Raw genomic sequence first — 12125 nt, 5'->3', positions numbered from 1 at the left:
ATGAGGAAACACAATAAAACAAAGAAACCAACAACAAATACGGGGGAGCAAATAGGAGACTTGACTATTCTTCAAAGGAGTGGAGCTACAACCTATTAAGAGTGTGCAAGTGAACACCCTTAGTCGAAAAATTATGTTGTTTATATAAGTTGAGATCATATATATATATATATATATATATATATATATATATATATATAAAGAGAATCATAAGCCTGCCTATGTGTCACCCTTAGAGTTCAAGAATTTATTTTTATATTTTTCTTCATATTTTTAGGTTTTCTACCCCTATTTTATTTTTACCTTTAAACTCGCTTCATCAACTCTTGTATCCCTTCAGACTGTTGTATCCCTTCAGATGCATCTCTTCAGGAATGAACTATAAAAAACTAGGTAAATCATACTCATTATTGTATCTTCATTCTTCGTGACAAATCAATTCCTTGGAAGTCTACTTTGGATATTCACAAAAAAAAAAATGAAACAATACTTTAATCTCCTTGTTACTTTTTTCCTCCATTCAACAAGTTAAAAGAAAAACTATTCAACTGCTCAATTGTTAAACAATTTATCACAATCATGAAAATTTTTTGGTTCATACCTAGTGTCATTCCCCGAGGCTACCCCCTAGATGTAACGGGACCTAGGATCACAAGTGACCCCAAGCTAACCATGAGTCTGGCATACCACAAGCATACTGAATATACAATAAGATAAGTGAAAGCATAACTAATAAATTAGTCAAAACTAAAGGATTCCAACGAAATTATATCTGAATATTTGAGGAAAACAACTCCAAAACACTTAACACTGACTCTATGTTTGAAAGTCTCTACTACAGATGAGTTGCTGGGACAAGTCCCCAGCTAACTCAAAAAGATACTGAAAGACTGAAAGTAATCTAACTAAACTAAGCATAAAAAATTCCCTCGAACTATGAGGACTCACCACTGAAGTTGTTGGGTATGGGCTGGAAATCGTACTAAGCGTGATTCGGATGCTGATCGCCTGAACCTACATCATAAGACAAGGTAATGCAAAGTATGCGTTAGTACTTTGAATGTACTGAGCATGCATGATATAGATACTAAGTTGAATGATATAAACACAACAATATAATACTTATAATATAGACTAAGCATGTCAATAAGTTGTATTGACAAAAAAAAAGTCACAACCCATTAGAAAAGTCACAATCCTTCAATGTGAAAAGGTATTTTCTATTTGATATATTTTATAATATAAATAAATATAGTATGAAATATTTTATAGGATTTGGACTAAGAGTTTTGGAGTTAGTACTTATCCAACTTCTTTGAGATAATCAAAAAATCAAGCCAATGGTGTATAAAGTTGTAACTTACTATAGGGAGTTATTTAGTGGAGTCAACCCATCACTGGGTGTACCTATTTTCAATAGATACTTATCGGGGAGATATCCATTCTTGTTTGAACCTTAGAGGAGAAATAAATTAGTGCCTTGTGAAATGGCATAGCTAAATCAAAAAGGAATGAAACCGCAGGTACAAAAAGGGGATTGCGCAAACTAAATTAAGAATTTGAAGAATCATCATACTCTATAGTGCAAATATTCCAATCTTCAACTATTACAACTATATTTTTATTTTTTTGGCAAATTTATCACTAGACAGAGTGTGTAACAGACTTTTATTAGAAATAAAAAAAAATCACAAGCAAAGGGGTTAGACCTTACCTTATCAATCCTAATGAGGTAACAAAAATAGTTGGACCTTTCACTAAGCACGGATCTGAGAAAGTAATTTGAACATTAAACTTGAAGATCTAGGATCCCAGTATAGCCCAATTTCATCACCATCGCCCAATCCGTGGTCGTTGAACAATTCGATGCATGAAAGAGAAAAGTCATCATTGTACAACTTCTTTAAGCAAACACTTTCACCTTCATACTTCTTAGGGACAATCTCCTTAGTTAAATCCCACAAGTCAATAGGCACATCATACCCATTCTCCAAACTTTTAGCTGCATCCAATGTCCAGTATCGAAGAATGTACTCAAATGTCTCAAAAAATGGAATCACCAGCTTTCCTAAAACGATCTCATCACGGGTTATCCTTTTCTTGATCTGCCAGGGGTTTTCCAAGTTTATTTTCGGGGGAGGGTATACGTCCCTTATCTCAATAAGTTCTCGAGTCACTACATGTGGAGTGTTGTTAAGTTTGCAAGCTTCTTCTTCAGCTTTTGATGGGAAAAAATTGTAAAAGAATGTCTTCTTAAGGCTAAGCAAAGGCGTTTGATAAGACATTGAAGAAATTGTTGGGAGGATAGCTGAAAATAAGAGAGGCGATAACACTCTATTTATAATAGTAAAATTAGGTTTTAATTTCTATTCCAACCTTGAGCAGAAAACATAGAATTTTGGATGATAACTATTGGTCAAATTGGAATAAATATCCCAGATATATTTTATTTTTTTGACAAAATGGGTCTTTTAAATTTTTTCCTTTTATATCTCTCTCTGTATTGGCAAACATATTTTTCCTCTTCTCTCCTTAAATATTTCTTTTCACTGAAAATTGGATCTTCTTGGAGCGTGTTTTTTTTTCCGCAAAAAACTTTAGATAATTTGATTAATTCTCCAGCTTCATGATTTTTATCTAACTAGTATTTACATATTTTTGAAGCTCCATTTCTATTGAATTTTTGCTCAACTTATATTTACTATGCAACATATATATTGCTATATATTTACAGCTCATCTATTATCTTATCTCTTTTTATATCTTAATTCTATATATGTAAATAGAATAATAAATTATCATACTCTTTAAAGTCAACATTATATATGATAAATTTATATAAGCTCATTCATCTCATTTGACTTTAAAACACACATCTATATTTTCTAATATATGAAATTTTCATACATTTCAAATATATTTGTTTATTTACTTATTTATTTTATCGTATGATAAATATATTACTATTAAGTTTGTTTCATACATGTTATAGGCGTACATATGGTGTGCCTTGTATTTTTACCCTCTTTCTCAAATAAATGGAAGTCTTTCTTATCATCATTTTATAAAGCAAATAAATGAATAAAATATCCTCAATTACTTTTCCAAAACTGAGTTTCAGGACTATCTTCGGATAGGCTCTGACAGGTGCTTAACACCTCCCCCTCGAGTAGCAAAAATCCTTACCTAGAATCTCACTGGATTCACAAATCAAAACATAGTTTACATTTAGATTTTTTTTTAAAAAAAATATTTTTCTAATATGTTCCTTAAAATTAGGAGGCGACTCTAAACAGTTTTCAAATCAGAGGCATGTTCATTTTATGTGGTGAACTATTTCAACCACTATCGAAAATGGGGTGCGATAATTAGCAGCTCGAATATCTATAGTTGATTTACAACATTTTTCAAATGGATTATCTTTTGAACCTCTAGTTTATCATATATTAGTATGTAATTTGTTTTACACGCCCTTGATGTTGGTATAGCCTTTGGCGCAATGGAAGGACTAAGGAGTCTTCAAAAGTGTTAATGAGGATTTCATTATATTTTATATTTTTTTTCGTCAAACTCACTTTCATATAATTCACACACCCCTCTACAATGAAATTTTGTGGATTCACCTAATCTCACTAGTTCACCTTTCTTTTTAACTATTTTTTAATTACATGTCTCCCAGGGTCACTCGCTTAGACCAAATTTATATATTACTTTATTTTTTAGGAGTCATTAGATACTACTTATTTAATAATTATTTTATTCATTTCAATTTATGTGGCATCATTGAAATTTTGAGAGTCTACTCAATTTTAAATCAATTTTTATGTCTTTGAAATATTCAATTGACAATTTTTGTGATTTATTTTTTTATGTAGTTTTCAAATATATATATTTAATTTTTTAAAAAAAACTTAAGCTTTTATTTCCGAATTCACGACGAAAATTTAAAATTTTGAATCTCAAATTTTAATCATGTCACATAAATTGGGACAGAGAAAATACTAAAGTTAACTGAAACTTTAATTTGAATATTTATTTGTATTAAATATAAAATAATATTCTCAATGAGTTTCAACTAAAAGAACTAGAAGAAGAAGATATATGTAATTACACTTTTTTCATTTTCTCCTAATGTCACGATACAAAGTATACCCAAGATGTGACATGACATATAGAACCCCGACAGGCCCTACGGAATCCACTTGACACACATACAAAAAAATGAAATAGACAAATGTAGAATTGAAGTAAAAAGTCTCATGTAATAGAATAGTTTGACATAAAAGCAGAAGCCTAATCATAGTCTTGACAAGTCAATATAATACATCAAAAGTAGTGGTTGGGATGTAATCCATACACCACATACAACATCTGAAAACTAAAGACATATTAAAACATAGTAAAGGTGACATGGTCCTCGAAACATGATGACTCACCAAGCCTTCACAGTCAAGCAATCAACTAGCCACGAGAGGGAGTAGGAGAAGCGTTCATTATAACACAATGTAGGCACAAGTATGCATAGTACATGAAATGTACAAAGTATGAAAAAATGTATGAAAACATGAAACATGAGCATATGAGAACATTAGAACGTGATATGCATGACCAAGCTCAATCATAGTAAAAGCCTTTGAAAGAATCATAAGTCATGAGCATGGTCAATGCATCTTAAAACCTAATAAAAGCTTCATAAAATTCTTTGAAAGAAACTTTAGTTCATTTTGTGGAAAATTAGCTTTAACAGACAATATACCATGCAAGCTATAACACGGAATCTGATGTAACTCTTACACCAAAAAGAGAGAGTCTACTTGCCAAGGTAGAACTCTGTATCATTTATTCATATGTTATTTATGGATCCACTAGCTAGGTCATTGAAGACAATCCTACGGGGCACGTAGTTTGGAACTAGAGGTTGCTACTAGAAACTACCCTATATGAGTCTCCGCATTAAGTTCTCTCGATGCTAAGTTAAATCCCAACGGAATAGACAAAGTCAATTATCAAAGGATAACATTAGGATAGGAAATGATCACCATACTAATCCAAATCATATAGTCATCATAGAGTAGCTCCTTGAGTCATGAATCATGCATGTGTGAGAAAACCTTTCAGTAAATCATGATTTCTTAATATGTGATAAAACCTTTCACAATTTCTTTGATGTTTATCTTAAAACAACCTTAGATTATGAACATCTTTTTAATCATAAATCATGCATAAACTTTCATAAATCATATTCATATCTTCATAGATTCATAGTTAAAATCATAAATAATGCATGAGTCTATATAAAATAAATTGAAAAATATGTGATTGAATCTAAACATGCATAGGAACATTGAATTTGAACAATTAAATCAAAATCAAATAAGACCCATGGATATCGCATGAACCCTAATCAAAATTAGGTGAAATTGAATTGGGACTTGGAGATTTTTTAGGACCCAATGGATGAATGGAATCCATTGGTTAATTCCCACACACCTTGATAATCAAGGCCCAAAAGCAATGAAGAAAAAGAATACTTGAAGCTTGAAACCCTAACTTTCATTCTTAAGCTTGAGAGAGAATTGGGCATTTGAGAGAATGAAAGTATTTTGGTAGAATTAGATATTGAAAGGTAGTTATATGTCTTAGAATTTGGGTCAAACCGGCATAATATAGGTATTAAATGCAAAGGAAAAGACCTAAATACCCTTAAGAATTACTGTTGGATGGCTTCTACGATCCGTAAGACATCATGCGACCCGTACTGGTCAGTCATAGAACCAACTTCAAAAACCCAAAATTCCTTCAACTTCCACGAAACCAATATACAATTCTTTAAATGATGCACATATTTTTTTATTTTAAAAACAATTTTACATGTGGCTTATTTAAACATGTTATTGAACTTCTCTTCTTACAATTTTCAAGAAAAAAAATTATCTTAAAAGTTATCTCCAAAAATATTAACGTTAATCTAAGTTTTAAAGGTATAATCTTTTTTTTTAAAAAAGTATGTGTTTAATATTATTGTTCTTCCTTCTAAAGGTGATTCATTTCTCAGATTTTGCATTCAACTTAATTATTATCCACGTGATATTTCAAATGAGGATTTATAGAGATGGAGTTTTATTGATTTATTTAACTTAATTCAATTTTATTATTTTTAATTTCAAAACGAAAAATAGTTTTTTTGCGTACTATTGTTGAAATACGTCACAATAGGTGAAATTGCATTAAACTTACATCAAATTCATTTTATTCAATTAATTATATGTGTTTGCATATGAATATTATGTATGCTTGTAAATATCTAAACACAAGTCCAATTAAATTTAACATTACATAACTCAAGGGAGTTAGCCGAGCACCTTTACAATAAGTTTTTGCAAATCATTATGTATTTTTTTTGCATGTAGTAGAGAGTATTATTGAAGAGAAACCTATAACCAACATACTTGATATCTTTTTAAAAACCAGATTTTTTTCACCCAAAAAAACACTAATTGACTGACCCACAAAAAAAAGGAAAAAGTTGTGTTTTGTTATGTCATTGTTCTTCTTATATAGGTGTTGATCCAAAGTAGAGACATGACTGAGTATAGTCATCTGCTTCGAAATAATTTTTATTTTTATTTTCAAGGAACTGATCTTCTTACCAGACCTATAGTAAAAAGATTGAAAAACATTTCATATCAAACAAAATTAACTAGAGGAAATGAAGGATCCACTATTTTGATTCAAAAACTACAATAACATTACATTTACATGAGGAAAAAACAATAAAACAAAGAAATCAACAACAAAAAGGGGGAGAAAATGGGAGACTTGACTATTCTTCACAGGGGCGGAGCTACAACCTATTAAGAGTGTGCAAGTAAACACCCTTAGTCGAAAAATTATGTTTATGTAAGTTGAAATCATATATATATATATAAAGAGAATCCTAAGCTTGCCTATGTGGCACCCTTAGAGTTCAGGAATTTATTTTTATATTTTTCTTCATATTTTTAGGTTTTCTATCCCTATTTTATTTTTACCTTTGAACTTGCTTCGTCAACTCTTGTATCCCTTCAGACTGTTGTATCCCTTCAGATGCGTCTCTTAAGGAATGACCTATAAAAAACTAGGTAAATCATACCCATTGTTGTATCTTTTTTCTTCGTGACAAATCTCATCCTAGTTTTAGGGAACTTCGTCAATTCCTTGGAAGTCTACTTTGGATCTTCACAAAAAAAAAACTTTAATCTCCTTGTTGCTTTTATCCTCCATTCACAACAAGTTAAAAGAAAACTATCCAACTGCTCAATTGTTAAACAATTTATCATAACCATGAAATTTTTTTGGTTCATACCTACTGTCACGCCCCGAGGCTAACACCTAGATGTAACACGGGACCTAGGATCACAAGTGACCCCAAGCTAATACATCAAAAGAAGTGGTTGAGATGTAACTCATACACCACGTACAACATCCAAAAAGTAAAGACAAAATAAAGCATAGTAAAGGTGACATGGTCCTCGTAGCATGAGGATTCACCAAGTCTTCATGGTTAAGCAATCAACTAGCAATGAGTGGGCTTAGGAGAAGCGTCAAACCCTACATCATAACACAATGTATGCACACGTATGCATTAGTACATAGAATGTACTAAATATGGGTAAATGCATAAAAACGTGAAACATGAGCATATGAAAATGCTAGAACATGATATGCATGACCAAGCTAAATCATAGTAAAAGTCTTTAAAAGAATTACAAGTCATGAACATGGTCAATGCATCTTAAAACATAATGAAAGCTTCATAAAAATCTTTGAAAAAACTTTTGTTCGTTTTGTGGGATATTAGTTTTAAACGACAATAGACCATGCAAGCTATAACATGGAATTTAGTATAACTCCCACACCAAGAAGGGAGAGTCTACTTGTAAAGGTAGAACTCTATATCATTCATTCATATGTTATTAGTGGATCCACTAGCTAGGTCATTTAAGACAATCATACGAGAGCACATAGTTTTGAACTAGAGGTTGCTACTAGAGACTACTCTATTTGAGCCTCCACCTCAAGTCCTCTCGGTGTTAAGTTAAATCCCAATGGAATAGACAAAATCAATTATCAAAGTATAACACTAGGATAGGATATTATCAACATACCAATCCAAATCATAAAGTCATTAGCTCCTTGAATAATGAATCATGCATGTGTGAGAAAACATTTCACTAAATCATGGTTTTTTAATATGTGAGAAAACCCTTCACAATTTCTTTGATGCTTATCTTAAAAGCAATCTTAGATCATGAACATCTTTTAAATCATAAATCATGCATACAATTTCATAAATTATATGCATACCTTCATAATTCATATCTTCATAGATTCATAGTCAAAATCCTGAATAATGTATGAGTCTAAATAAAATCAATTGAAAAACATGAAATTGAATCTAAACATACATAGGAAGATTGAATTTGAACAATTCAATCAAAATCAAATAAGACCCATGGAGATTGCATAAACCCTAATCAAAATTAGGTGAAATTGAATTGGAACTTGGAGATCTTTTGGGACCAATGGATGAATGAAATCCATTGGTGAATTCTCACATACCTTCATAAACAAAGCCCAAAATAAATGGAGAAAAAAGAGACTTGAAGCTTGAAACCCTAGCTTTCTCCCTTAAGCTTGAGAGAGAATGAACTTGGATGGGAATTGGGGATATGAGAGAATGAAAGGGTTTGGGTAGAATTATGAGTTGAAAGGTAGTTATAAATTTCAAATCTTGGGTTTAAGAGACATAGTATAGGTATTAAGTGCATGAAAAAAAGACTCAAATACCCTTAAGAGTAACTGCGGATGGCTTCTACAATACTTCCTACGGCTCGTACTGGTCAACTGTAGAACCAACTTTAGAAACCCAAAACTCTTTCAACTTCCCATGAAACCAATCTACGATCCATCGTGCAGTATATGATCCGTATATCCCTTCCGTAGAACCCAAGTTCAAGTTCAAAATTTCACTAACTCTGAATAACTTGTATGGGTGCCATCTACGTCCTGTCCAAATTCCTATAGCTCGTCTTGGATACTCGTAGGTTCAACTAGGGGTGTGCATTTGGTTTTTCGATTTGGTTTTTTGGTTTTTGATTTTGTAAAAGTGTAACCCAATTCGATCCAAAATAAATTTGGTTTGATTTGATTTTCCCCTATTCGGTTCGGCTTTTTCGGTTTGGTTATTCAGTTATGTCAATAATTAATAATATAACCAAAGTAATAATATTTAATCCCTTAAATATACTTTCTAATATAAATCATTAGTAAAACTTAAAACACAATACTTATAAGTATATCTATTATAGATGTAATTCAAACAAAAATATAAATGTAATCATCATGAAAGGCAATAACCAAAAAAGGACAAAAGTAGTTAACTCCAACTTAATTATAAACCTAAACATTATATATATATATATATATATAATTCAGTTTTTTTCGATTTTTATTTTTTAAAATCCGAAACCAAACCAAAAAACCAAATAAAGTAATTTATTAATCCAAAACCAATCCGAAAAATAAAAAACCAATCCAAATAAAAATTCGGTTTGATTTGGTTTGGTTATTCGATTTAATCCAAATAGTGCACACCCCTAGGTTAAACTTCAGAAACTTGAATTTTTACGACTCAATTTTAGGTTCTATAGTTCACTTCCTACGACCCATAGAACTTCTTATGGTCTGTTGGTCAGTCTCGTAGACCACTACTTCATTAGATTTTTTGCACTTTTCTTTTCCAACTTAACTTTTCTGAATTCCAGGGTGTTACACCTGAGTAGGTTATTATGAGGTTTGAAAAAAAAAAGATTCATAAAGAGTTAAGTTTTCCATAGTTTCATAGGTGAATCGGGAGATGAAACTTTTGATTAGAATTTTCACACATTTTTATCAAAACAAGAGAAATTTAACACACATCCATTAAAATAAAGAAATAGCAAAATCGATAGATTGAAAATAACTTTAAATTTAATTAAAAATATTTTTTATATTTTTATTTAAATGTATGATATGTGTTCAGTAAAATCTCAACTCATTTATTATAAAATTATTATTTCACTTAATATAATTTATTATGTATTTTTTAGCAATTCAAACTGGAGAATTTTTCCCAGGCGATTTGTGTTTAATTAGTAGAAAAAAATTATTTACGGTATTGACAGTATTGCCGTTAGGTTGAGTAGGATGGATATAAATCCTACTCACTGAATTTTTTTGTTAGTTGCTTTTAAAAATTTTGCGCACCCTTCATAAAAAGTGTAGCTTCGCCTGATTCTTCATCTATTTTTTAAGAACATATAAAAGGAAAAAAAAGAGCAATGAGCTTGAAGCGGTTCAACATAATGGGAGGCCTAAAGCCAATTTTTAGTTAGAGGCCTAAACTTTAAACAACCTTCATCTCTATTATTTTATTTTTCTAACTTCTTAGGTGCAATTATTACTTAGTTTCTTTTATATATGATTTATTTGATTTTTTTTTCAATTATCTATATTACTTTAAAAGCATGAACTCCTAACTTGAATGTTAAATTACTATAATATCATTAACTTAGATTGTAACTTTTTCGATGAGTTGTGACTTTTTCGATAAGTTGTGACTTTTTCAAAGGGTTGTGATTTTTCGATGAGCTGTGACTTTTTCAATAAGTTGTGACTTTTCCAAAGAGTTGTGACATTTTCAATAAGTTGTGACTTCTCGAAAAGGTCATGACTTTTCAGATAAGACACAAAAAATATGTGTTCATACAGCTACCCTTTCTTCACTATAAATAGAGGGACTTCCTCTCATTTTTCAACCACAATTTTTTTAATCTTCTACTCTTCTTCTTCTTGCATTTTAAATTTTCTTTTTGTATGATTTATTGTCATTGAGTCATGAGTTCGAAATTTAGCAGAATATGAGGTACCACTATTCTGATGGAGTAGGTCATTCTATCCTAAGAGGGTACATTCCATAACCTCGAGTACTTGACAAAAATAAGTTTGATGATATAATAATTATATTTTTGCTTAATATATACATTAGTATGTAATGTTCCAATATATGAAGTAAACATGATGTAGTCTAAATTCATTTGTTTTTTTGTTAACAATTCCTCTTCTCATGTAGATGTATGCTTCTGAATATCTTTTCCAAAATTTAGAGAATTGGCACAATTTGTTTTTGATGCTCAAGACAAAAGAATGACTTTATTTATCAATACTACTTATGTGATTTAGACTCTCATGAAGTTTGCTTCAAAATAGTAATTACTATATAAACATTGCCCTTTTGTTTTACTTATTTACTATTTCTTAATACTTCAGTATTTTAGACGAAGAAAAGTTCATATGACTTATAATAACGCCAGTTGAAGTTTGTATTATTTTAATTTTTATTATTTATTTAATAGTTAATTTTATGAGATAAATATTTTCATTAATGCAAATATATATTTATATTTGGGTAGGTATTTCTATTTAAATTAAAGTGTTATAAATGTCACAAATGTATTATCAAGTTAACAAGATCTTCTAACTTCAAAATATATTATTTTGAAATGTTTTAAAAAAAAACGCACAACCAATGTGAAAATATGTGAATATATAAAATGTAGTTGTTCTCTTCACATGTTCATATGACATCTAAACAATTTAACGTGGAATACACATGCAAAGCACATCTGGTTAGATGACAAGAAAAATACAAAGCAAATATTGTCTATAAGGTAATATTAGTGAGATAAGAATAATTACATGATAAACCTCATCAAATTGAAATAAATATATACATTATTGCATTTAACTAATAAAATTTTTCATTGATCATCTTCATAGATTTGCATGAATAAGAAATATATATGACAATCGACGTTGAATATTCACAAAAGAATCTGCAATATTATTTTTTGTTAAGCTACTTCATCAAAAAAAAAAAATTGTTAAGCTTATTATTCAAATTTTCGCTTAAATAAGCAATACTATTTACTATATCATATATTTTTGGAATTGGTAATCACGTGCAACGCACGTAACAAAAAACTAGTTAGTCTTAGGTGAGATTTTATTAATTCATCATTGAATAACATTCTTTCATTGAGACA

General features: G+C 30.2%; 1 protein-coding gene across 1 annotated transcript; it reads right to left on the bottom strand.

Moving 5' to 3' along the window:
• Positions 1-1757: 1757 nt before the first annotated feature.
• Positions 1758-2285, bottom strand: LOC125868719 (uncharacterized). The gene has a single exon (XM_049549305.1). It carries the CDS (start codon positions 2283-2285, stop codon positions 1758-1760), a length of 528 nt encoding a protein of 175 aa, XP_049405262.1.
• Between the last annotated feature and the right edge of the window lie 9840 nt (positions 2286-12125).

The sequence above is a fragment of the Solanum stenotomum genome, chromosome 6, assembly GCF_019186545.1.
Source record: "Solanum stenotomum isolate F172 chromosome 6, ASM1918654v1, whole genome shotgun sequence".
NCBI lineage: Eukaryota > Viridiplantae > Streptophyta > Magnoliopsida > Solanales > Solanaceae > Solanum > Solanum stenotomum.
The sequence above is the reverse complement of the archived record's forward strand: the minus strand, read 5'-3'. Positions and strand labels throughout refer to the sequence as shown.